Source organism: Paramormyrops kingsleyae, chromosome 5, assembly GCF_048594095.1.
Source record: "Paramormyrops kingsleyae isolate MSU_618 chromosome 5, PKINGS_0.4, whole genome shotgun sequence".
In the NCBI taxonomy this organism is placed as follows: Eukaryota; Metazoa; Chordata; class Actinopteri; order Osteoglossiformes; family Mormyridae; genus Paramormyrops; species Paramormyrops kingsleyae.
This window is the reverse complement of record NC_132801.1, coordinates 19,878,800-19,906,769: the sequence shown is the minus strand read 5'-3', so window position 1 is coordinate 19,906,769 and position 27,970 is coordinate 19,878,800. Positions and strand designations below refer to the sequence as shown.

General features: G+C 41.5%; 1 protein-coding gene across 2 annotated transcripts; it reads left to right on the top strand.

The window, feature by feature from the left end:
• Positions 1 to 30: 30 nt before the first annotated feature.
• On the top strand, positions 31 to 27,480 carry grid2ipb (glutamate receptor, ionotropic, delta 2 (Grid2) interacting protein, b). 2 transcript variants are annotated; one of them, XM_072712356.1, is made up of 23 exons: positions 31 to 456; positions 1,724 to 1,977; positions 2,329 to 2,661; positions 3,006 to 3,160; positions 11,008 to 11,280; positions 12,249 to 12,334; positions 13,608 to 13,677; positions 14,066 to 14,365; positions 14,476 to 14,627; positions 15,438 to 15,572; positions 17,146 to 17,246; positions 17,331 to 17,469; positions 17,920 to 18,236; positions 18,812 to 19,639; positions 19,947 to 20,034; positions 20,873 to 20,950; positions 21,179 to 21,375; positions 21,510 to 21,665; positions 22,574 to 22,660; positions 23,380 to 23,509; positions 23,828 to 23,946; positions 25,077 to 25,241; positions 25,468 to 27,480. In XM_072712356.1, exons 1-23 carry the CDS (start codon positions 372 to 374, stop codon positions 25,537 to 25,539), a joined length of 4,320 nt encoding a protein of 1,439 aa, XP_072568457.1. In that variant the 5' UTR covers positions 31 to 371; the 3' UTR covers positions 25,540 to 27,480. The 2 variants fall into 2 exon arrangements, with proteins under 2 accessions (XP_072568457.1, XP_072568456.1); XM_072712355.1 differs by having other exon boundaries at positions 20,861 to 20,950.
• The last annotated feature ends 490 nt before the right edge of the window (positions 27,481 to 27,970 follow it).

The following is a 27,970-nucleotide window of genomic DNA, read 5'->3' as shown; positions in this document are numbered from 1 at the left end:
AAATGGGTCTTCGGAGTACCATTTCACAAGAAAACTATTAAGAGAGAAAACCCTGCCAGTGTGTCCTAGTTTGACGACACAAACTCTGATGACAGCACATTTGCTGAATTTCAGTAGCGATGCACAGCCTACGGATGTTAGCCACAGTCCTCTTGACGTCTTTTTTAGTTTTCTCATTTTGGACGGGAGATATTTATCAGGACTGCCTGTTTTGATGTGAAACCTTTTAAGAGCTGGGATCTTTTTCACCCGAGCGAGGCCGTGGTCTGCAGGGGTTTCCGCCATCATGGTATAGAGGAGACGGATATGGGGCATCTGCTTGCTTGATACCTTTCAAGCCTAAAACAGGAGCCTCAGAGAAGCAAAGCAAAATGAAGAAGTTTTTGCAAAATCGGAAAGGGAGACACTCTCTCCGCCAGAGCAAGTCTGGCTCTCGCTATGCATCTAAAGATTTCTGTAAGTCAGTTTGTTGTGGCTCCTCTTTCTTCATCGAGAGGAGAGATGTACAAATCCTTTTAACCCTTTGGGTCCAGTACAATTTTTTTTTTTTTGTGTTGAAATGTATATAGACAATGCAATTACCAATATGAAAACAATAGGAATGGCATTTGTCAATCAGGCATTTCAGACTATATATTTCTATATATAAGAAATGCAAATCTTGTTTATGCATATTATCATTTTATAAATCAACATTCTCTAGGTTCCAGTATCCAATCTGTATTAATCCAGTACGTGCTTTGATACAAATTCTCCTATTACCTAAATGTAGCAAATAAAACCAATAATTCATATGTATGAAAACATCTGGCTCATATATTCATTGTGAGTAAAGCTGTATTTTATCTGTAATTCTACTGTGCTGCTTGAGAGTTAGGTTAACCATCTCTAAATATTAGGTTAGAAATTATGTACGTACAGTGATACTAAAAATCATTCATATTTACACATGATTTTGAAATACATGAATGTGTTTGTGACTGTCTGAGTCTGTGTTTATGCTGTGCTTGAGATAACATTAATAGATAATTCAATTTGTGATTAATACTTCCATCTATCCATTCATCCTCCGATCCAGGAAAGGCTCACAGGGACTTTGCAGTTAATGTGTGCTGTAATGTGCACTCAGGAAGCCTTCAGGAAATGCGATAAAATAAAGGATTACAGGATATTCTGTTATCTGATGAACGTGGCAAACCACATTTCAGCTTCAAGTGATTTTTCTTGATTTTATATGTAAGATCTTAAGTTCCAGCTGCTTCACATTAGCTAATCAAACAAGCAGTTTATATGTATTTTTTCAGCAGATACGTTCATCCAAAGTGACGTACATTTTTGAGAAAGCAGGATCAGACAGTCCCTGGAACAGCTAGGGGCTAAATGGTCTTACTCAAGGGCCCAGTGGTGAAATCATTCTGCCGACCCTGGGATTTAAACCAGTGACCTCCCAGTCTGCGGCAGCTTCACCTGCTGAGCCACACATTGCCCCACCATTTAAAGATGTTTTGTTATATATTTTTGAGCCGATTAAATAATCTTCTGTGTCCCTCTGAATGGGTGTGTTGTTTGTGTGTACTCTCTGTATGTGCAGTTATATGTTATGTATCAGCACACAGCTGTTTTACTAGATATAATGAGATGTGTGTGGTTCTTTTGTATTACCATTTTTACAGGTAAATGTTACATTGTTTAAACTGGTTTTCTTGTCCTCTCGCCTGTGAAGTCCTGACAATGCCAGCCTCCAATCAGGGCTGGCCAGAGGACTTTGGCTTCCGCCTAGGGGGCAATGGGCCCAGCTACATCTTGTCTGTGGAGGAGGGGAGCAGTGCCCACCTCGCTGGGCTGCAGCCAGGCGATCAGGTCCTGGAGATCGAAGGGCAGAATGTGTCCACTCTCGGCACGCAGGCCCTGATTGCCCTGGCCCAGGCCCAGAAGAACATCCCTCCCAGCATCGGCGTGGTGTCACGCATACAGCAGGTCAGAACTGAGCAGCAGTCATGTCTCTGTCACTCACTCTGTGTGTGTGGGCTAAAACTCAGTCCACAGTCATGCATCTCATGCTTCATAAAACCATACTTCTCCCTCAGTCCAATTAAAATTCTTGCACAAATTACACCAAAGGCAGTAGAAACATTATTTATATAACACTAGATAATAATTCTTAGGAGAAACAATGTGTCACAGTAACTATTCCTATACCATCTGCTACTGGAATATGAAAATGAGCAAATTAAGACATCAGAGAGCATGGCATTACTATATTAGTGTCCAAGTTTGGTTAAGTCAGTTTCTGAAACGTTTAAATAACTTAATTTCTCTGACTTACAGATAGACATCACCCCGGGCCCTGATGGTCGTTTTGGCTTCACTATAGTTGGTGACTGCCCCCTGCTGGTGGAGGACTGCTCCCCAAACTCCCCAGCTGGGCGCAGTGGACTGAGAGCAGGAGATTATGTCATGGAGGTCAATGGGATTCCTGTGCGGCAGCACGAGACGGCCGCAGCCATGATCAAGGCGTCGCAGGGCCGCACGCTTCGGCTGGGCGTGCTGTGCATGGCCAACCAGCAGGGCCGCGCTGGTGGAAGCATTAAAGAGTTCCACCAGGGCGGTGACGGCCTGCGGCAGGACCGGAAACACAAAGCCATTGAGTTTAACAAGAAGGTGAGCCTTGATTTGGTCTGGTGTGGTCAGGGGCGGCCTTGAGCTTCAAATGAAAACCCCATGGGACTGATGTCATCAGGGTTCATCCCCATCAATAACTTAGGGAGGGCTTACAGAAGATACAGTCCAACTAATACATCCACCCCATTTCTGATGACTTCTCGTTCACTTAACATTCATGCTTCTGGTCTAGCATTCTAGCATCCTGGTTCTCTTTCGCGTCAACATTTTCCTTGTAAATATTACTTCTAAATCCTAAACGCAGGTCGGTTTATGTGGTGAAAATGTTGATGCTGATGTCGCTGCTACCTGTGGGTTAAGGAGTGTCCTCGTGCATGTTACAGATCGAGCAGGTCCTGGGAGACGAGCCCGAGGTGAAGAATAGGCTGTTCTCAGTGCTAAAGCAGTACGCCACCGAGAGGAAGGTGGAATATTTGGCCGCCATCCTACCAGACATTCTGACCACTGAGGAGCACCGTCAACTCATCGGCAATATCAGGTAACCATAGAGATGATTGCAAAGCTCTTTGCTTGCGTTTTGTGGGGGCGTGTCTATTGTGGTCCAGATGCTTATGACACGCTGGTGTTCTGAACCACCCGTCATCAAAAACTCCATGATATGTATTGATGTTCTATATTAGTGTATAATATTCACATGCTGACAGCTATATGGTGGCTCAGCGGGTGGCGCTGTTGCCTAAAGCCGCCATGGATAGGGGCCTGGACCCTACCACTGCTCTGTGCTTTTGGAGTTGCCAAATAGTTTCCTGTGGGCACTCCAGTAAGGTGAACTGACATCTCTAAATTGCCCATAGCATGCAAATGAGTGTGTCCTTCTGAGGCCTACAGGGTGTTCCTCACCATGTGCGCTAAGCTTCCAGGGATGGGCTCAAGGCCCACACTTCTAACCTGTGCTGGATAGGCAGCTGGAACAAATTTTTTAAAATGCGGAATAGATTTTGTTTCAGTCTCTGGGTCTTCCTTTTTATGGTGGGCGTGATCGCCTGCTAAGAGCTAAAGGTCTGGCTCATCACGGGTTGGATAAAGGTGACTGGTGTATCTAGAATGTCACACGAAGTGTGTCACCACTGAGAAGTGACAAGCTGGAGTGACAGTGTGCTTTTGCCATAGCATTTCTTTGCTGTTCAGGTCATTTGTGGTAAGCAATACAATGCATTAAGGATATGATAATTTCTTTGGATATATTTTACATTATGGGGTGGCACAGTGTCTCACATCTCCAGGGCTGGGGGTTCAAATCCAGCCTCTGTTCTGTACGTGTGGAGTTTGCACCCTGTGTCATGCAGGTTTCTTTTGGGCTCTTTGGTTTCCTCTTGAGGTCCAAAGACATGCAGTCAGGCTAACTTGCACCTCTCGTGTATGTATTTACTCTGAAATAGCCTGTCTTCCCACCCAGGATGTAACCCAGCCTCCCCATGACCCTGACTAGGATAAGCAATTAGAAGATGGATAGATGGATGAATGGATGGATTTTACATTTCAAATGACCTTGTAGGACACCCTTTAAGAACTATATATAATTATGATTGCATATCAGTTCATAGGGATATTAAAAATTATTTTGGAAAATTATTCCTGAATGCATAAATTTATGAGCTATGAGTTAATGCTGGTAAAGTCAAGAATGCTTTTGTTGCACCATGTGAATAAACGTCAAAAGCACATATATTATATGCATTACTGCACCGTACGAGAAAGACGAGACAGATATCTGGAGGATATGCCATTTGAGAGTTAATGATGTCCTACAAGACCTTTAAAAATCCTGAGCATATTGTAAAGGAGACATGAGAAGCTACAGCGTGTGAGTCTAATGTAGGTAGACACCATCTGGAGCAGCAGGAACGTGAGGAGTGGGGGATGGAACTGGGATCTGCAGCTAATCCAGGAGCCTTTCCATTAAGGAAGGAAATTAGGGCGACTACTCTCCCTGGTCTTTGTAATTACTGCTGTGCACTAGTTATGAGTGAGCGGCAGTCTTTTTCAGCATTGTACCCTGTGACCGGCAAAACTCACAACAGATGGCAGTGTTAGGTTTGACTTCGTCAAGTTCATGAGCTAATGAACACAAAAAAGTCACACGTGTGGAAAATAAGGAGCTGCACATGCAGATGAAAGGGACATGAAAGGGACATGAAAGGGACACATCCTCTTGGGACCACATTTAATCATCTGTGTTTTGGTATAATTCATTAGAAAGAGTTTGTTCATACAATTCTTCATACGTAATTACCACATCAAATTTCCATCGACATAAATGCATAAAATGAAGACACTTTGGGAATATGTCGGCAAATCAATGAAAGTAATTAATTAAATCCTGTGGGGGGGGGGCTAGAGTTGGGGGTGAATAAATGCAGGTCCTCTGGGAAAAATGCACTGAAATCTGCAAATCAGATTCAAAGTGGAATTTTATAACATGCTTCATAAAATTTTAAATGACACAGAATATGGTGTCATGAATACTTGGTGAGTCTGTACTTTGTCACTTTGCATATCAGTCATGCATTGTCCCTCCTGTATTGCCAAAGTATGCTGTTTGACAGTATACTGACATTGAGGTGGCACTGAATCCTTTTGTACATAAGAGTCAGACTGCACATCCAAACTGGGCGGTGGTCTGGGGATGAGTTTATTCACTCAGTTCATCTTGTCCGAACAGCCAATCATTATGTAACATTAGGTTTTCTTTTCTCTGGCCCCCAGTATGTCGCCCTCTCAGACAGAGGTGACCCAGTATCCATGCTGGTTTCCTCTGTCTGTATTGTCCCCATACTCTTATTTTACTTCCATCCCGCTGCTAAAGTCCCTTCATCCAGACTTCATGTCACTGTTCTATTCAAGGGCAAGTTTTACAACGTCCTTCAATCAGGAGGAGTCTGCAGTATCCTAAAAATACTCAGTCACCCGAGGCAGTAAGTGTTACCATGATGCAGCTGGAGTATTGGCTGGGATGGATTAGTCACGTAAAAAGATGAGTGTCAGTCGCATGTCTGTGGGTCTCCAGTGTTGCTCTATGTCAGTGGTTTTTTCATTCTTCAAGATGTAACCAGTGTAGAAATTGATTGGATTTATTATAAGATGCTATGATGGGCCTGTTATATGTTAAGTTTAGGGTATGTGACAAATATATTAGGGGGTGACGCATGTGCTTATTCATTTATAATGCACTTTGTCTTTGATATTGTGTCTTATGTTTGATATGTGTCAACTGTGCCCAGAAAGAACATGTAGAGTAAGATTTTCATTGTATGGTGTAACTGAGTGTTTTTACCATGCACATGACAATATACTTCTTAAATTAACTCTTAAATATATAACTTAAACTTCACATAAATGTATATGACAAATACACACTGTACTGGATTTCACTGGTTGGTGAATCATCGTCATCGTCAAATGTAATAACTAAGATGGGCAATGCCGTATATAAAAGCTTTCAGCAAGCATTGGCTTTTTTAAGGCTAATATTTACCTGTGTGTTCCATCTAATACTTCTTCAAATAAGCTGCACGTTAACCAATGTGTATCTATCCCATACATTTTTCCATACAGCAACAGCATACGGATCAGTGCTCTGAATCTTAATATAATAATTTCCACCCATGCAAGCGTACCTTGATTTGCACGTGATGTAACCTTGCACATTAAATTCCCATTACATCATTAATAGCACAATCTGACTGTAAAGACACATGTGGCTGCATTTTACTCCTTTGTCACTGCAGGAAGTGTTGTGACTGAGACTTGAGATTTCATAAGGGAATTGTGACCCCCTTTAAAACTCCTCTTCAGGTAGCCATTATGCCTACCAGCATGAGGGCTGACATGCACCAGAAACCTAGTTCTAGTTAAGAAATGCAAGGTCAGGCATGTGGGTCATGAAGACAACCGTCCAATCATGTTGCAGCATGAAGCCCCTCCATGTTTTCTCACATTTAATGTGCCACCAGTGTGAACTTACAGAAACATACTTTTTATGAGTTATTAACGGAATACTGAGCTCTCAAAAACCCAATTAGAATATAATGCAGACAGCCGATCTATACATACTGTCTCAGTTTCTTCTTACTTATTTCATATGTTGCTACTAATTAAGTTTAAAAAAAAAAGTGAAGTTTTGGGTGAATAAGTTGAAGAAACTATTATTAGCATTTCTGTTTGTTATAATGCAATGCAAATTACTAGAATAATGACACTGATCCTGAATTTCTGACACCTCTCACTCCCATTAAATTTTGGCTTCTGATACCCTTCTGATCCCAGGGCAGGGGTGTCGTTAGAGATTTGGGCCCCGTGAAAGCACATCATATTGGGCTCCCAACCCAGACCAATCCAATTATGTTCCAAATTTCTTTAGGGCCCCTGTCGCTCAGGGGTCCTTGGAATTGTTTTAAATGTCCCCACCTTTACGGTGCCCCTGTCCTGGGGTGACCTTTAATTAACTAGCTGTGATGATGTGGCAGATACTTATGTATGAGGATATCAACTGTATCAAGTAGGAGTAAATGAAAAAAAAAGCTGAAAATGACTGAGAGTTACTGAAAATTGTATCAGTTGATGTTTGCGCAACAGAACATGTTATTGTTGATGGAATGGAAAATATCTCAAAAACTGAAAAATATCTGAAAACAATAAGATTACAGAACCATGTGACGCAGGGATGGGAGGCTGGTGTGGGGAGTTTATAATAAGGGCTTTGGAGGAGAGAGAGGCAGGGAAGACAATACAAGCGTTACAACACAAAACTGAACGTGGTCTGGTCTGGGGTGAAACAGTGGTAAAGCCATTGTAGGTGATCAAAGAACTTTTGACCTGAAATCCACACCCAGCCCTGGCTAAACACTTAATTACAATTATACTATTACATTATCTTTTGCGATATCATAACTATAATATATACTACAAAATTAATATAAAACTAAGTTTATGACCTAAACTACCTATAGGTCATAATGCATATATCTGAAAGTGTATTAGCTGTATTAACAAGAAGGTTTGTTCACTGCTCAATGTTATTTTGAAGCTCTAAATAATACAGTCTTGAACGTGAAATGTCTAAAATGTATCAGATGGCTAGTCATTGCTGCTATGACATCCATTAATTCAGGGGTCTCCAACTCTGACCCCGGAGAGCTACTATCCAGTGGGTTTTCTATCCTACCTGGCTTCTGATGAGCCACACCTGCTCCTGGTATGTTCCTGAGAACAGATGTGGCTCAGCAGAAGCCAGATAAGATAGAAAACCTACTGGACAGTAGCTCTCCAGGAACAGAGTTGGAAACTCCTACATCAATGCATCCATCATTCTTCCAACCGCTCATCCAGTACAGGGTCATAAAGTCAATCCAAGGCAGCACAGCACAAGGCCAGTAACCCCCTTGATGTCATTCCAGTCCATTGTAGAGCACATTTAGAATATAAAATGATTAATAAAATAACAATTACAATGCATGCATCTTAAATTCTTCAAAGTCTATTGATATGCTTATGGTCAATATAGTGATGCAATTTAACCCTTGACTGGTTATACATACAATGTCCACAATGTCCCCTTTTCCAATTGGCTAACATCCCAAATATTCTCAATGGACTTTTCCCATTCTATTTCAGACAACCTACTTCTTATGAAAAAGAAAACCAGAGATTGAATTTTGCATATTAGTTGTAGAAACGGGCACTAACTTAAGAAGTACAAATGAAGTCAGCACTTAAATATAAATTAATTAATTGCATCAATAGGCAAAAGTTATTAAACATTGTCAGGTATAAATATTGAATTAGAAAGAGTAAGATCTTTTAGTTTTCTAAATCAACGGTTTGAAATACATTTATTAAAAACATAATAAAAAGTTGCACACAGAACTTACATTTAAAATGAGCAATTAACCATGGATATACTTTAAAATAAAATACTGTCGGTAACCAATCAGCTTGTCATCTGGACAAGCAGCTTCATTCTAGTTTGCAAATCTAACATATATGTCTATGTCACAAAGCAACACACTCAAGCTTCCCATCATTTAAATGTACTCTTCCAGTTTCCATGGAGACCAGCCTTAACGTTTTTTTTTTTATTGCCGGCCTATTCCTCATATGTGTGTGGAGCAGACTCGCATGAACATTGTTAATATCAGGGTCTCACAAAAAAAAAGTTTGAACAAAATGTAGCTGCAGGCAGTGGCCATTCCAAAAACGCCTACAGAAACAAATGATATATTATACGTTAGGCCCTGACCTGTGAAGGCTGGTGCCCCACCCTGGGTTATTCTCTGCCTTGTGCCCATTGCTTCCGGGATCGGCCCCGAACCCCCACGGCCTTGCATGGGACAAGCAGGTATAGAAGATGGATTGATGGGACTTAAGCGTCTTCCCCATTGTCATACATTTCCTTAAAATAACACTTTGCTATTCACAATTTTTCTCTTTTTTTCTCATTTTGGTAAATGTTTGGACCAATGAAATTAGCTGATGTTTTATCCAGACGTAAGGTGAACCCCTGCGCATTATTCATCATTCTAATTTATTACTAAAACAACCGATACTGTAAGGCTGAATCTTTGGTAGTCATAGTTACTGCTTTATTTTGAAAAAGGCGCTTCTTTTACTTCAAATACAAGAACCACAGTATAATTCCGGAACATTCCGATTTTAGAGTCAAAGAAACACTGGGTACATGGTTTGAACTTCTGCTTTGGTTTATTTTCGTTTAAGTCATAACATTACTGTAAGAATAGATTCAGATTTTACAGGTTTTCTTACAAGGACAGTATTGAAAGAAGCATTTAAAGAAAATTAATAATATGACCTGTTCACAGGCAGTCACCACAACACTCTACTGTACTTCACTGTGTTGTGCAGGTGTCCAAAAGCGAGCTATCAAAAAAAAAAAAACACTAACAGCAAAGGATGAAAATGATTCAATGACCACTTATCACTGTAAAACAAAAATCATAAACAAGCTCTAGAACTTAAAAAAGAACAACTGCTAAGTGAGGCATTTATTTGGAAGCTGGCCACAGAGTCGTAACAAAAGCACAGTGTGTCCTCACCATGGAAAGCCGTTCATTGTGTAGAGATGTCTTTCAGATTGTTCTAGAGCCTCACATATTTTCTTGAATAAATAACTAAATAATGATCTTGCTTAGAGTGAGTCATGCTTCAAGTAGAAGTGGTTTGTAATATATGTGTGGGCCCTTCAACAGGAAAGCAGTTCTGCAGAAAGACAGCCTTGTATTAACTGCATCAGCATGAACTTGTATGCATGCAGCAAGTTTGCTCCATTTTTACACATAGCCACATACGTAACAAGGTCGAGTGAATCTATAGAAGGAAGTGAAGAGGTGTTCTGTAGGTGTCGTGATGTTCTCTTCATTGTTCTTATTCTCCTTGTGCATAGGCAAAATAGATTTAATGTATTCTGTTGCGTCACAAAGCCAAGCTATGCCTTTGGGAAGTGCTTCCTTAAACAATACTGCGTTACCCATGAAAACTTTATCAATAGGTCAGAATGCAGTCTTTTCCCTTGAAACACCGGGTGTTAGCACTTGCCGCTCTCCTTCGTTAGAGGGACGTGATGGTTCGCTTTACATTCGTACAACTATGCACCACGGAAGTGGAGCGACTGCCTACTGCGCCTAAATGTATAGAAGTATTTGTAATGAGAATTTACCGCACTAAGGGCGGGAGCGAGATTGCGAGAGCGGGTGAGAGAGAGAGAGAGAGATAGTTCATCTCATCTCCAGGGGTGGCTGTGTACTACTGTACTCCCTCCCACATACGTGCTGTGGCCGCTCTCTGTGCATTCCACCCGCTGGTTTGACTGAACGCACACACTTCAGAATCGGCACTGGGACCTGCTAGTTTCACAGAGATTTCCCTCTCCCCCCCTTTTTCCCATATCAGCATTTGTGGATTACGGATAAAAAAGACTAGGACTGATCACTGGTGTACACTGCTTACTAATTTGCACTCACTTTTTTTCCCCATTTGCGGAACATAAATTTAATAATAAAAAAATTTAAATAGCTTAATATTCATTAAGTAATTTCATCAGGTTATTATCGATTAATTAATTTATTTGGCACTTCAGCCACCTTAACGCACAGTAACACTTGTCTGCCAGTGCCTATATCCAGTTTGTTCCTCTTTTCCACCTTCTTTAGTTCTCCCTGGATGAAAAGTGTGCCATTATGAGCTCAGGTGCTTGGCACACAGTCAGACGGCAGGAGGACTCCTGATGGTCCGGGGGGTGCTTCGCTGAGGGGCGAATGGACGGCTCCCGCTGCGGTTCTGACGTGCGCCTCCTTGTGTGATGTTTGCCAGGATCTTCATTCCCAAGAAGCACCGGCAGCGCTTCGACGAGGTCGTCTCTCAAAGCCTGGCCAACCGGCTGTACCGCAGGAAGAGTCTAAATGACTCGGCGCAGAACCGGCTGCACCGCAGCCGCAGCGAGGACCACCCTGAGCGCCTGCAGGTGTCCACCAGAGCCAGCTCCGTGCCCAGGGCTGGCGGCGAGGAGGACGCGCCGCTCAGCAGGGGCTTGAGAAAGACGACCTCACTGATTGCTGGGAACTCCTCTGGGGGAGCCAACCGCAGGTCAGTACCCCACATCAGTACCGTCTCAATCCTTATGCTGTCAATTAACAGTAATCTTTGAAAGAGTATTACAAATGTCAGCTGTTTCAAATGTAGGAAATAAATCAGCCATTGATGCTGAATGACGTTTGAAAATGAGATAACTATGAGATAACATTTAGCCTTTTAAAGTACTGAACTATGCACCATTAATGTTCACAGAATGATCTTGAGTTGTGCGCAGTATGAAAATTAAGGGAGCGAAAATGCTGATACCTGTATCCTGCAAACTGCAGTTCAGCAGGTTCAGGCTGAGATGTATGTAAGAATCATTGCATAGAGAAGGTGATGAACACTTTATAATGCAAGAGAGAAATGTTTGCGCTGTGCTTACCCTGGGATCTCAGGTAGGAGTGTGTAGAGGGATAATTTCAAAGTCTGAAGTTTCCCACAGGGGAACTTTTACCGGGGTTACGGGGTCAAGCATGCTGGGAAGAGTGGGCGGTGTATGTAAAGCAACGACACCGTAACTCGCGGCGTATCCCGGAGAGTTACCATAACAACAAAACAAGCGCTACTTGAATGTCAGTAAAACTGACTGCTGCCGGGGTGCAACATTAGCGTGTTTCCATACCTCGCCACTCATCCCGAGCAAGTTCCGGCTCATGCTGTTCTTTTCTTTGTTGTATGACAGTGAAGGAGCTGCTTAGCAAGCGAACAGGTGTTTCACAAGGCTCCTCGTTATGCTGCCCAATGCAATCTGTCCTATTTCAAAGATGTTTTCTGTGGCAATTAGGCTGATAGCATAGGCGAGGTCAACCTGTGTCTCTCATGCAAACCAGCATTAAGCATCTATCTAGATACACAAAAGCCAAGCCAATATCTGCCAGTAATCTAAAGAATAGCACGAGACTGTATACAGACAGAAGGGAGAAATGTACACTTATCGTTTTTAAAAACAATGTAAAGCCCTGGGTTTTTATTTTCAGGACAGTGCGCATATTCAGGGGAGGCACGAGTTTTGGATTTACGCTGCGCGGACATGCGCCTGTATGGATTGACTCAGTCCTTCCAGGTATGACGCAGTGCTGTCTGTTTTTTGATTATGTATTTGTTGTTACACAAACAAAATTTTTTGCATAATTTGTCTCTTTTGTGTTTCATAATACAGTTTTGGCAGTACTGAGAATGCTTATTATGGAGCATATGAAAAAGGTCGACACCAGTTACATAATGAACACTGTCACCGAGACATCCAGCTGTCCACACATCATGATCGCTGCCGTGTACTTTTAAGAATACATTTTAAAATATCCCAGTTCCCAAAAAAGCCAAGACTGAAACTGGGAAATGGATTAAGGCTCTGAGTTGACAGAAACGAACACTACTCCCATTGCTAGGAATCCTGGGAATTGCCATTAATAGCACTGACTGTCATGTGCAGCGATTACTGTAAGTGTGCCAGAGGTATCTGCATTTCTGACAGTCACTGACTAACTGAAAGGTGATGTAGATGAGGATGAGAAACAGGCATTTGAGAAAGCTGTTCTTCTACTGTGCAAAGCAAACAATTATTCGTTTGAACTGGCGCCTTACTGTCAGCAAACGAAAAAACGAAAGGTGACAGCCCTTGGTTCACTTCGGCAGCCTAGTCTTCCATTTACATAGTTACAGCAGCAGTAAATATCGCCATACCATCCTAATAAGCCAGTCATATAGGAAATTCTTCTTCATGTTGGTACAGTGCATGAATTTATGCATGCACACACACACACACACACACACATCTATATATTTTTTTCAGGATGTTTTTTTGTCTTCCAGTACCCTGCCCCAGGAAAGCACTGTGGAAGGTTGCAGTAAATGCTTTCTTAGGTGTGAAACAAACATATACACAAACACAGGCTAGGTAGGGACTGTGTAAAATGGCACAGAACATATAAATGTAAAACAGATTCATGTAGCATATATAATTGATGTAATTCCTTATTAATAGATAGTAGATAGTAGGTAGGAAGTTCTATTGGATTATGGAGTTCAAGTGTCAAGAGGGGAGGGAGAAAGGAGCTCTGGTGTGGAAAGCATGGTATATTGTCCTCTTGGTAACATTTTCCCGAGTTACAGAGGGCACAATTAGACTTGTGATGAACATTGTTGCAAAGTCACCCATTATAAACAAAAACAGTAACACAAAGAGGCCATGGTGGTTACATGAGGGATACTAGCTTTTATATTTCCTGAAGCTGCTGAATGTTGTGTCTTGGTATGTTGTTTCAGAAGGTTTGCATGATTGATTTTTTAAATTGAATTCTTAAATAATGCCTTTATGTTATCTGGCTGCCCTTCAGGAAGTCCAGCAGAGAAATCTGGCCTTAAACCTGGGGACCGGATCCTATTTCTCAATGGACTGGACATGAGGTGCAGACTTAAAATGCTTTGTTATACACAGAACAGTTTTAAAAACCTTTGCAGACCTGCATAGAAAAAGATATTTCCATTCTTCAGTTAAAATTGAGTAACTCTTGGTGCAAAGCACATTCTATATACTTAATACAATTTTAAAGCATCTGGTTTTCAACCTGCGTGCTTGGTAATCATGCCAACCATTGCTCTGTCGCTGTTTTTTTTAATGATCACAACTCATTATATGTTCAACTTCGCATAAATAAAAAGTTCTCATTTTAATCGTCTCCACATCAGTGGAAAAACGAAGTTAAAATAATGGTATGAACATAAGGAAACAATCAAATAAGTAGATAGATAGATAGATAGATAGATAGATAAAGTCTATGTGTCTGCTCTTCAGGAACTGCTCCCATGAAAAGGTCGTGTCCATGCTGCAAGGCAGTGGCGCCATGCCCACGCTGGTGGTGGAGGACGGACCTCTCACCTTCACACTGGCCGAGCCGGAGAAGGAGGACATCCCCCAGCGCTCCCGTTCCCGTTCCCGCTCTCCTGTGCTAAGCTCCCTGCAGTGGGTGGCCGAGATCTTGCCGTCCAGCATCCGGGTCCATGGACGCACCTTCAGCCAGCAGCTGGAGCACCTCCTTACCCTTCAGGAACGCTACACCATCTGCAAAGCCCTGGAGACCTTCTTCCAGCACAGGTGGGGGTAACAGATGCTGAGGACAGTTCGACTGGTAGAACAGATGCAGAATGCCTGCTGAGCCTGAGCCCTGAGATCTCACGTAGGCCACTCCACTCTCTTGTGTGCAGGAACGTGGACACACTCATTGTGGACGTATTTCCCGTGCTAGATACTCCAGCCAAGCAGGTGATCTGGCGCTTCATCTTCCAGCTGCTGACCTATGAGGAACAGGAGCATTGTCAGCAGAAGATCTCTCGCTTCCTTGGGTACAGAATGGCGGGTGCGTACCATAGTTTCCCTCATTTGGTATTTACCGGATTTCACCTGGGAAAATCTGTTTAAGTCCAGCAAATTTAAATCTCTCCAGTCATTCTGGTGAAAATAATTCCCTGTAAGCACAATTTGAACTGTCTTAAAATAGGTTAAAATGAAATTACCACATATCCTTCTATTTTAAAAATTTTCATTTTTTTATGAATGTGGAGTCAATAGGCTTTGCCAATATGTGGAAGGAAGCAACCATTATTTGATTCATTTACTCTGATAAAGCATCACATACCAACAAACAGTGACGGGTGAGATCAGACGGGGCGAGATAAGCAAACCTTAAAAAGTATTTTCTGGAACCAAGCAGGTCTAATGGCAACGACGACGATGAGTCTGAGATACAGTCAGACGTCATGGAGGCCGTGGCCCTGTAGCACAGGGAAGTAACTTGATTTCAAGTCGGTAGCAGAATGCTGTTATTAAAATGTTACAGCCAGACAGGCCTACATGTATTTTTGGGTTTGTTTGCAAAGTTTTTATCCTATTTTACTTTATCTGAAAATATGTAAAGCTGGAGGAAATTCTTGGTGTTTATGTCTTACAACGTACGCTTGAGTAATATTTATTCATTCTTTTTTGTGTTATGAATGTGAGTCTTTTGATGGGACTTATTTTATTTGAAGTCACCTACTAGTATTTTTTTACCAGAAACACTGGTGCGTCCTCATACCCGTGGCTTTTATGTGTCTTCTACCCTGCAGGTGTCATGTGTTGGCCTGTACGTTAACTACTTGAGCATTGTGCCCTGTCTATGTTCTGTCAGCAGCAGAGGAGGCTGAGGCTGGCCCAGACCCCCACAGGCGCAGCAGCTCTGTGAAAGTAACTGGAACCACCTACAAGACCAGTGTGCGTGAAAGGAGCACGGATGATTCAGTCATAGGCACTCACCTGGGAATGGGTACTCACTCTTCCATACCTGTCCTTATTGTTGCATAAATGTCTTCTTTGTGATGACTTACAACTGTGACTTTAACATTTCCAGCATAGCTCAAGTATTGCAGATGGAGTTCCCCCTGTCCACACACGAATCCTATGGCAGGTTCTCTGACACTCGGGTCGCATTTGCTGAAGAACATGTGCTGAGGATTATCGTGAATTCCTTCAGATTTCACTTTATTCTCTACAACGTTTCAGATGTACATTAAACGACCTCTGTTATTTTCTTACACTGCGGCAAGTTGAGTCTGATGTGTGGGAAGCTTCTTGAAGGTTTTGATTTGTTTATCCTGTGTGGGTGAGAGCATTTTTATTATCAGACTGTTCTACTACCAAGGTCCTCTATTTAGTAGAAAGCTGTTTTGTTGAAGGGCATGTAATAGCTTTTTATGACAAATAATAATAATGATAGTGAGGCTCACATCACATAGGAGATGTGATGGACTTATTTTCTTGTCCTGATTTTCTGGTGAGATTGACGCTTGTTTTAATCCCTGTTAGGCCAGCAACTTGTTGGACTGGTCTACACACTGCCATTGGGCAACTCTGCTAGGCTACAATGTTGCCTTTTAACCAAATAGTGTAGTTCCCATCCACGCAGACTTAAAGGCAAATTCATGAAACTTGCTCATACAGAAACATGTAAGGTTTTATGGGATAAAATCATATAAATCGAATACATTTCATGGTACAAAAGAGAATTTAATTAATCAACTGAGCTTGAATATAAATGACGACCATAATTTAATGCAATGAGATACAAATAAAACTGGTATGCAGTCATGAAGTTTTGAGAATCATGCAGTAATATCCAGTAATACTATCTGTCACTTTTAACCAGAGTTGGATAGTTCAGGTCCAGAAATCTTGGTCCGGATTTTTACTTTCTGGACCTGATCTATCCACCTCTGCTTTTATACAGCTGTAGAATTTGAAAAAAACAAGTGTAGTCAGGAATCATGCTGTCCAAAGCTTACTATCACTGTAGGTGTTTCCCTGTTGCTCCAAAGCTTACTATCACTGTAGGTGTTTCCCTGTTGCTCCAAAGCTTACTATCACTGTAGGTGTTTCCCTGTTGCCTGTGATCACGCTGCTAAAGTCATTCAATACTGCAGAAAGAAAATACCTATTTTCTTTCGTATTGGCTCTTCCTAAAGATGTTAATGCATTTCATGTAGCCTGCCAGTGAACTGAAAGTAAAATTACCTGCAGAATTAGATCCCAGTGAGGAAAAACCTCAACTAAAGTGATAAAATGATAAAATTACAATAATGATATGAGGAAAATGAGATGTATGGTTATTTTTAATTGGTTAGCTAATAAGAGAACACGCATGCTGTGTGCTGCTATGTCAGTGTCGTGGGTACGCAGAGGCACACAGCAATGCAACGGCACATGTGCTTCTTGCAGGTGTCAGCCTTTGTATGGTCTGTCCTGCTTCAATATATGACCCAGCATGTCTAGCATAGCTTCTGTCTGAGGATGTGTCATCTGGCTGTGCACGTGTCTCGGAGACCACTTCTTCTGGTTCTCAGGAATTTATAGTAACTCTGTGGAGTTGGGGATGAGGCTGGGTCCAGGAGAGAGGCAATCCGGAGATGGCACATCCCTCCCAGAGACCTCAAACCTAAAGAACGTGGGTAATTCCTACAAACGCACTCATGCAAACACCTACTGGGAGATTTTTTTTTCAATAATCCAACCGTACGCCAACCCATAGATGTCAGGAGAATATGCCGAGATCGAGAGCGTGACTGGGGGGGGGTCTCTTCTGAGTGACTCTTCACCTGCTCGAGATGATCTTTCTGGTCCAGAAGCCCATGCACAGTCCCTCTGCCCCTCCATGCATACTAACAAAGGTACACAACGCTTTCCACTCAGCCATATGTGCGTGTGACAGACGATGTTTTTCTGTGGTGTGATTCGTTTCTGAGATATTGACACTCTAAACCAGTGGTTCCCAATCCAGTCCTCGGCGACCCACAGACAGTCCACGGTTTTGCTCCCTCCCAGTTCCTGGTAGGGAGCAAACATGGACCGACTGTCACCTCCTGAGGACCAGACTGGGAAACAGTGATCTAAACTAAAGTGATCAGCTTTTTGATGCAGTGGCGTCATGTGAGTTCGTCTTCATTATGACCAATTATATAATGCCGGCATTATCTGCTGCAATATAATTGATTATTAACTAAGCTCTGCTTATGCTTCGTTACACAGAATATCAAGAAAGGACGAGAGCTTGCAAGTAGTACATGTACAAATGTGTGTGCATCATGTCAGTCTGAGCTGAATTGTGTTTTGCTCTCTAGGTTACGGAAAATTTGCCCCCACTTTCTTATGGACGGAACCCTTGCCCAGCCCCCAGTTTAGAGACTATCCCCAGGCTATTCCCTCACCAGGCAGTACTGATCCTAACCCTTACATCAGTCTGGACAGCCCCCCACCTTCCCCCGAGGCTGAGGACTATCCCCCCAGCCCGCCGTCCCGTCGGAAAAAGCTGTTCACCTTCTCGCGGCCGCCTCGCAGCAAGGACACGGACAAGTTCCTGGATGCCCTGAATGAGCAGCTGGGCCACTCTGGCGCCAATGTGGACGACTTCATGGCCCTGGAAACAGATTATGAGGAGGTTGGTACTGCGCCCATGAAAATAAATAAGTGAATAAGTAAATATGAAGCTCCTTAATGTCACCTAGCCTATGGATTGAGGCGATCTTTTATTTTTATCTCAGATTTGTGCGTATCTTAACTGCATTTTTGTCTATCCACAGTATTCTAGCTCAGTATTTTATTGTTTTTAATTGTCTTTAAAGGTTCATTCGGAATATCTATCTATCTATCTATCTATCTATCTATCTATCTATCTATCTATCTATCCATCCATCCATCCATCCATCCATCCATCTATCTATCTATCTATCCGTCCATCCATATATCTATAAATCTATCTACTCATCCATCCATCCATCCATCCATATATCTATATATCCATCCGTCCATCCATCCATCCATCCATCCATCCATCCATCTATATATCTATCTATCTATCTATCTGCTCTTTTGTTCTGGATACCTTGCTGTTACCTGCCCCTATATAAATGATTAAGTATATGTACATGAAAGCTACTTGGGATAAACAAGTGAAGATAATAAAAAGAAATGGAGTCTAAATGTGGGCGAAAATGACATCAGACTGTTTTCTAGATGAGCTTCCAGGACGAGCAAGAGGCGAGCTTCCTACCACACGAGCTGAGCAGCAATGAGCATCAGAGCAGTAGTGAAGATGGGGTCTCCCTGACCTACTCCTCCAGCTCCGACCACATTCCCCCGCCTCCCCAGAGCCCCCCGCCGCCCCCGCCCATTCAGTTTAATGACCCCCCTCTGCCTGTCACCTTCTCCCCGGAGCATATCCCCAGACCCTACTTGCCCTTCCAGCATTACCCCATTCCTCCACCACCTCCTCCCCCACGGGTTCACTTGCCCACCCGGCAGTCTTTGCACAAGAGGTCGCCGAGCGTCGAGGACCTCCAGGTCCAGCAGATGCATGCATCTACCCTGCCCCACATTCCCCTGGTCCCCCAGAGCAGCTACGCAAGTGACCCAGGTCTCCAGCAAGTGAGGCAGCCTTACCCGGGTCCCCCGAGTTACCCGTCGCCCCAGGAGTCTCCCCAGCCCATGCACCCGCTCGAACGTGCCCAGCGCTCCATCCAGCGCCACACGAGCCATCAGGCCCACAGAACCACACCCAAACCTGCCCCCCAGTCACAGGTGCACTATTCCCACCCATCTCAGGCTGCACATCAGCTCCATGAGAGCCCCCACCCACTTCTCCACCACGATGGCATGATGTCAGGTGACCTGAGCCCGTCGGGCTCTTTGCACCCGCCGCCCGTGCCCCCGCCGCCCCCCCCTCCCTGCATCCCCCCTCCATTGCCACAGTCTGCTCACTACACCCCAGACTCCAACCATATGAGCGTGAAGCGGCTACGCTGGGAGCAGGTGGAGAACTCCGAGGGCACCATCTGGGGGCAGGTGAGCACCTTCTCAGGCTAACACTCTACACTAGTGGCCAAAATTGTGGAAACACGTCCAATTTTTAGAGATTGTAGAACTGCTTTATTCCTGTTACTCATCATCTACTGTATGATATTTGTGACATTCTTTAGTTGTTCATAGACATTACCGCCAATTTCCATGTAGTAATTTTTAAAGTGTTGTTCCAAAAGTGCTAGGTGTTTCCACAGTTCTGGCCACTAGTGTGAAATCAACATTTAGTAAGCAGCATCTGATAAAAATGAGCGAATAACAGATGAGTAACGTAAAGCTGTTGGCCTTCCAGCTCGGCGAGGACTCTGACTACGACAAGCTGAGTGACATGGTGAAGTACCTCGATTTAGAGCTGCACTTTGGAACACAGAGGAAGACCAGTAAGCGGTTTTATGCAAATGCTCACATGCTCTCATGCTCATTGCGCCACCATGTCCTGAGTAAACAGCTTCCTGATTGGCTCATATCACCACAGCTAATACTCTGCACCCCATCCTTGGACACAGAACAGCTGCTGCTGTCGAGTTGGATTTAACCAGACTGGGTGGCAAATCCTTCTCTCGATCTGCATTATTTGCCATGAATATTAATGCTTAATATTTGTAGTTTGCCTCTCATTTACATTGTAAATATAATTTCATGTACTTTCCAATGCAATGTAGACATGAGTCAAAACAGACTTCCATGTGTTTGCATCAGTACAGGTTTGTTTGTTTGATCCATACTGATACACTTGGTATAGACTGTATGAACTACTTGATTTGACATATTACATATATATTGCATATATATATATAAATTTATTGCATATTATTATATGGCAGCACAAAAAACTTATATAGAGCATGTTTTATTCAAATCTATAAAAGAAAATTAATACAGGAAATTCTATAATATATGTCATATAATCGACAAATTGAATATGTAACTATTAAGGTAAAATGAACAGTTTTATATCCAACATTTGTCTAGATCATCTTACCACTACTTGCCTGATTTATGTTGTCTTGTGTTTACAGTTTCTGCTCAAGGTGGCCATTCTCTCTGGAGACCTTTGAATTCATCTATTCAAAGCCTCTGAGAAACACCATCCATGTTCTCCATACTGGCACCTCACTCTTTATCACATTGTATAGAGATGAACTGTGTGTAGGTGCCCACCGGTGTCGAGAACGCACGTCCTTACACTGTGATTAAACATGTCAGTCTCTTCCCCAGAACCCAGCATCCTGCCTGAGACCTTTAAAAAGAAAGACGTGGTCGAGATTCTTTCACACAAAAAGGCCTACAATGCCTGTGAGTATGACTGCATCACGTCAGTGGACAGATCGCTGCCCCGTGTCAGGTGACCACCAGACACGGCTGCCCAATGAATGACCTCAGCAGCCATCTTTGATTTTACGCTCAATTAACTGCATCGGTCGACGCTTTACTTTCAGATTTCTCTGCTACGGCTTTGAGCTCACGTGTGATGCAGTGTCCTCCTCAGAGACTGTGTCTAACCTGTCCGGCTGCTCCTCACAGCCATCCTGATTGCGCACCTGAAGCTGTCCCCTGCAGAGCTGCGGCAGGTCCTGATGACCATGATGACAGAGAGGCTGGAGCCGTCGCACATCAGGCAGCTGCTGCTATACGCTCCCGATGAGGACGAAGTGAAGCAGTACGAGCCGTACAGCCACAATCCCAGCAAGCTGAGCGAGCCCGACCAGTTTGTTTTTCAGGTGCCTGATCAGCCCTGGGATCCCCTCTGGCTTTACTGCAGGCTGTCTTGGCTGGCTGCACTTTTGGCTGTCATTCCGATTGGCTCCTGCCAAGAATAATTTGTATGTGTTTGTTTGTTTGTGGCCGGCAACAGATGCTGTCAGTTCCTGATTACAAGACACGTCTGAGGAGTCTCCATTTCAAGACAACGCTGCAGGAGAAGACGGAAGACTTAAGGGTCAGCTACGAGTACATTCAGAAGGCTTCCATCGAGCTGAGGAACAGCAAGAGACTGGCCAAGATCCTTGAGGTTTGACATCCCTTATATTTTTGACCTTTATTGTACTTTATTGTACATTTTTTTCATAATGAAATTAAGGACATATATATGAGCCAAAACATTATGACCACCCCCAGCTGAAGTGAATAATGTTGAATATCTCGTAAAAACGGTGCATGTCAAGGTGTTGGATATATTAGACGGTAAGCTAACATTCGGTACTGGTAGTCAACATGTTGAATGCAGAACAAATGGCCAGGCATAAAGATCTGGGTGACATTGGCCAAATCATTATGGCCAGATGACTGCATCAGGGCATCTCGGAAACCGCAAGGCTAGTGGGGGTGCTCATGGTCAGCCGAGGTGAGTACCTGCTGAGAGTGGTCCAAGGAGGGAAGAGCTGCCAACAAGGTGTTAGGCAACCAGGACCTATTGATATGAGATGCGAATGAAGGCTGTCTCGCGTGGTACAAACCAACAGAAGGGCTACTGTGGCACAAATTACAGATAATTTTGTTGATGATTACAGGAGTAATGTGTCACTATGTCACAACACACAGGGCATTGAGTCCTTTTGCCTCCCCTGATCAAAATGATCTGCTATGTGTGCCACAGCAAAATAAACAAACAAACAAGCAATTAAATGAATGAATGGATGAATGAATTAATTGAATGTTTGTATACACACACACATAAAATTTGTCAGGGGCAAAGCCTCCATTTTAGCAAACTAAACCTGTTACAGTTACATTGACTTTGGTTAAATGTAATCAGTGGTGTTTAAGGCTAAAAAAAAATTGGTGTAAATAGTTTGACACAGGAAAAGATTATCTCTAATTTTAAAAGGCCAGTTGTATTCTAACTTTTAATTAATTATAATTTTTTATATATATATATTTTTTTTTAAATCTAAATGTTTCCATACCTCTCTTCAACAGTTTGTGCTAGCAATGGGGAATTACCTGAACAATGGTCAGCCAAAGACCAACAAAACCACGGGATTTAAAATAAACTTCCTCACTGAGGTATGTGTACGTGTTTACAATGGAAAAAAAAAGATAGTTGTTACCATTGTTTTATAATATCCCAGGATTCATAATCCCACATTAACCTTCACCTGAATACACAAACTAACAGGATAAATAACTACACCTGACTTTCAAGTTTTAGTAAGTGTGGTTTTGTACCCTCATGTAGGACATTTATTATAGGATTCTGTGGTAAATTGGCCCAATCCTATTATTAACTGGTTTATCCTATGGGAGATTTTTGTAACATTTTGTGCAGTATTCTGGAGTACATGAGTTCATTATCACTGCTGCAAATGTAGGTTAACATGACATTTCAGTAGAACTTCTGTAGCAGGACATTTTAGTGACTTCAACTTGTTAGATGTGTTTCAAACAAGAAATAAACAATCTTTCAGTAAATAGTAACAAAAAAATCTGTATGGAGTCAATTGAGTTTTCTTGTTAGGGTTCCTTATTGTTTTTGTCCTGATTATTATTATTATTTCTCTTTGTGTTGTTCCCCTCACAGTCAAATCATGTAGTTTATGTAAATTGGTGTATCTAACTTGTGTGCATTAGTGTGTGTATGTGAATGTTTGCCTACATTAGACAAGCAGTTACAGAGATAGATGAATGAAGACAAGAGCTGTTTCAACTATTGGCCTTGAAATCTACTTTTAGTTGTATCTAAGAAGTAATTTGTAGCCCGTTGAACCACTTCTCCTTTCTTGTAGCTCAGCACTACAAAAACTGTGGATGGCAAATCAACTTTCCTACACATTCTCGCCAAATCATTAAGCCAACACTTTCCAGAACTTGTAGGCTTTGCCAAGGATCTTTCAACTGTTCCGTTTGCTGCCAAAGGTAATGGAACTCTTCTGTCCATTTGAGTGCATGCTCTGTGCTTGAATTTTTGGGTGAAAATGGACATATGTGTCCTCAGTGTCTTGGGCTAGATCAACTTTATACTATGTTTATTTTTAAATTATGCTATGGAAGATTGTATTTCCTTTTATACCTGCAATTACTTAAAAAACAGATTAGTAGAAGTTGTTTACAGCAAAAATAGACTTGAAGAAAGCATCTGGGTCAATGATACCAGTTGAAATTGTGACTATACTAATTAGTTCTGGTTCCCATAGTGGTTTTCTTCTAATACATTTAATATCACTCTCCCTTCAGTCAATCAAAAATCCATTACAGCAGACCTTCATGATATTCATTCAACTATCAAGGATATCAGGATTGCCTGCCAAAAAATGCCTACTAATGATGAAGATCACTTTGCTGCTGTGATGAGTGTATCCTTTACATGTCCCAAAAAATTACAGCTGCATTACAGATAATCAGAGCAAAACATAACAAAGATATTAATTTTTGACAGTATCTGAAAATGAACACCAAAGTAGGAGGTTGGAAATTTTCAAATTTTGAGTTACTGGGAATGCATCAATACATTGTGATGTGTGAAAATATTAATAATGAATAATATATGCACTATATCCATGCGTATCGATGCAGATCACCTGTTGTTTCTGTGCATTTTGACCAATAAGATGGTGGTGAAGCAACCAGCTCAGTTTAGCACATTGGCAATTTCAAGTCCAGAAAGTAAAAATCCAGACCATGATTTACTTTCAACTAACCAGTTGAGCATAAAGAGTCACAGAGTATTCAACTGGTTGGTTGAAACAAAATCTTGGTCTGGATTTGTACTTTCTGGACCTGAAATTGCCACCTCTGCAGTTTAGTCATGCTTTTGGTTCTTCTAGTGAGCAGGGCTTAGTGAGCAGGGCATCATCAGCGCAGGTACAGCTCACATAATTTATAATAGTGAACCATCTCTTCGTGGTTTGGCTCGGGCCTGAAAACTTTGTGTCTGAATCCTGGCCTAATTGATAATTTTCAAGTCAAAGCACAACCGAACCTCTTGTGACCTTGCCCAGGATAAGCAATTAGAAGATGGGTGGTTGGATTTAATTGGCAACCAAGCCAATTTAAAATAAATGTTCAAAAATGTCCATTATCTATTGCCTATCTATTGTCTGCTTTTTTGCCTATTGGAAAAGAAATCCTCTTATTCTGCATGTTTAAATGAAGACTCATCTAATGCAACTCTTGTGTTAATTACAAGATAAACTTAATGATGGACATGTAACTAAATAACCTGTAAACTATAGTTTAATATTCTGCATAGGAAAACATGAAGTACATACACTAACACTGACTGTTTTGTTTATAATGTGATTCAAATATTATATAACATATTTATCTTATGTGTATTACATGACTGTTACCTTGCATTGCTAATGGAATCCAGAACAGCACAGAGCTGCTCTCATTCAGATAAGTAGAGCTTCTTTGAGATGTGTGCTTTGTAGGGCTGTTGTACCTGGACGACTTGCGACTGGTACCTTGACTGGTGTGTCAGAGCTTCTTAGAGAACTGCCATCCCACAGTGCAGTGTCTGGATTCCCTGCAGCACCGTGCCATGGATGAATTCTCCAAGGTCGCGTCTTACTTTGGAGAAGACAGCAAGGCCACCACCACAGAAGCCTTCTTTGGTATTTTCGCCGAATTCATCTCAAAGTTTGAGGTGAGCTGGTGTATTAGCCACAATACAATGTGAAACAAACAGACTTCTTGCTTTTAGGTAGGGATTTTTGCTTTTGCTAAAAAATCTCCTAGGGTAATAAAAATATAACAAAGAGATATCATGTGTTGAATCTAGAAATGCTCTTTTGATGTTATAACCAGCGATGCATGTATAGTGTCAGTGTCATGTCTGCCCCAGCGCTTGTCAGTAATGGGCTGTTTTGCAGAGAGCGCTTCATGAGACCCAGGTTGTGGAATACAGCAGGAGTTCCCACATGACTTCACCCCTGGCCTGGTGAGAGCTGGCTGGGAGCCTTCAGATCTCACTCATGCCAGTGTGACGGGGACACACACAGAGCACTTTGATGACTACTGGAGAACTCACTTACCTCGGAGAATATCAACTTCATGTGGGAAAATTAACATAACTTCATATACAGTATTTCAGACATGTCTTGTCTGGCAATATCTATTTATAGAAGGTTGTTTTATATTTAAATTTAAAGTGGGACAGCAGATCAAGTGGCAGCAAGCGTTTATTACTATGATCATTCAAAGTGGGTTAAAACGCACAATTCCATTGCAGATTATTTAAAAGGCTCAGCTTATCAGTTAGACATTGGAACACAACACAAAGAATTATTTTTCGGTAAAAGATGAACAAATCATGGATTTGCTGGATTGGCTGAAAAAGTATTATGTCTCGGAGGTGATACGAAGGATGATCAGCTGTTTTTTTTCTTCTTCTATCGCCAAAGGATGATGAACTGTCAAACTGACACTTATTTAAAAAAAAAAAAAAAAAAAAAAAAAAAAAATTGTTTATATGTCTACAGGTGGGTGACAAGGTGCCTCACTGGGAAACAGTGTCGCATAAAGCATCAAGGATTGGTGGAATCACATCTCTGCCGTGTGATGATATATAGAGGTAGAAGTTACTGGTTATCCATACGTTCAGTGCAGAGGTGGGGTATTAACCCTCTGCAGGCGTGAGGAAACAGTCCATCCATTATACTAATATAGTATAATGCCGCTAATGTTTAATTCAGAAATGAAGAATGATGGTATAATCATACATTATACATCTCAGTATAACATAATACATTACATCATGGACTAAAGGTACAAGCAAAACAATATGAACATACTTGTATAGCGTTATTGTTTCACTGTAATGTCCTTTGCAATTGATTTTTATAACTGGATAATGAGACCATATTCATATATCACAGTAGTATACAAAATGTTCAACCGAATTTTTATTTGTTGATAATTTATTTTTTGCATATTAAACTGAAGTTAATACAGCAATGCATACACAGTCAAAGACTGGGATATGAAAATATTACTGTGATATACCTGTGCTGGTTCTCACTTCTTGCCTGAGTATTGTGCTGTTAGTCCATTATAACCTCCTTCACAGCTTCAGACACTGGAAAGCGCAAGTATGTGAAAACCTAACAGGTCTTACTGTGCATGCAGACATTTTTCATTTTTGGTATTGCTTGATGTGCTTCAGGTTTACAGGAACGGTCTTCTAACTGTAGTGCCACAAATAATATCAATATAACGTAAGAAGCCCATGCTATTTGATAAGGCGGTATGTGACCACCACGTGCCAACACCTTCAGCCAAAGGTATTAGGTATTATTTTCACTGGCTACACCTGAGAATTTCACTGAACAGCCACATACTAGCAGTGTCCCAAGAACATCAATGTAGCATTAAAACTAACCTGCTTTATTTCTGGGCAGCTCAATAGCTGCTCTTATGAATTTGTTCAAATAAAACAGAATTGGAAACGATACATTTTGTTTTAAAATCCATATAGCTGACATAAACATTTTGGCATATATCTCATGGATTCTCAAAGTATATGTTACTAGGTTATAGATTAACTTTCAGAATTTCAGAAAGAAATAGAACTCTTAGCGTTTTCAGGTTTAATGATCAGATCATTTTACAAATTCTAAATATGGTTAGTTAAATGAATTTATTTGAATATAGATAATTTTATTCAACAATATATTAAATATAAATTGAAATCAAACTGTTTGCTGCTTTTACATTTTTTTGTTAATTTTATGTTTAAGTAGAGGTGTGCTGCTACTGTGAAATGTTCAATATTGGTCTGAAATAATGCGGGCCACATTATGGCTTGTGATACAAGATACCTATTTTGTATTGTGTACAGTAAAGACAGCTAGTTCTGGAAAATAAACATTCTATATGTATTCTAATACCTTTGTTGTTGTTTTTTCTACAGTTTCTGTAGACTGGCTGACTTAATTGCCCTCATACTTTTGGCACTTTGTCACTGATTGTTAATTCTGTTTTGTTTGCAAGTCTAAAAGGAAAATATATTTAAAATATATTTCCACCATCTATTTCTGGAGATCCGGCCCTAGTTTCCTAATGTGACAGCAGAAAGCTGAATTCTAACTCACGTTAGGTTCCCATTTATAAAACACACTACATATTACATACATAGCCTGCAACATGCAACCTAACTGATGTAACACGAGATGCCATTCAATGGACTCCTCAGTAATCTGGTACTGTATATACCAAGGATGGGGAACAAATAATTTCTTAGCAAGTCCAAGTCAAAACATTGCAGTCTGAGTCAAGTTTCAAATCATTTGTCCTCAAGTCCAAGTTTAGTCCAAGTCTTTCTATCATTGCTGTCAAGTCACAAGTAATCAAATTTGTGATTCGTGTTCAAATCGA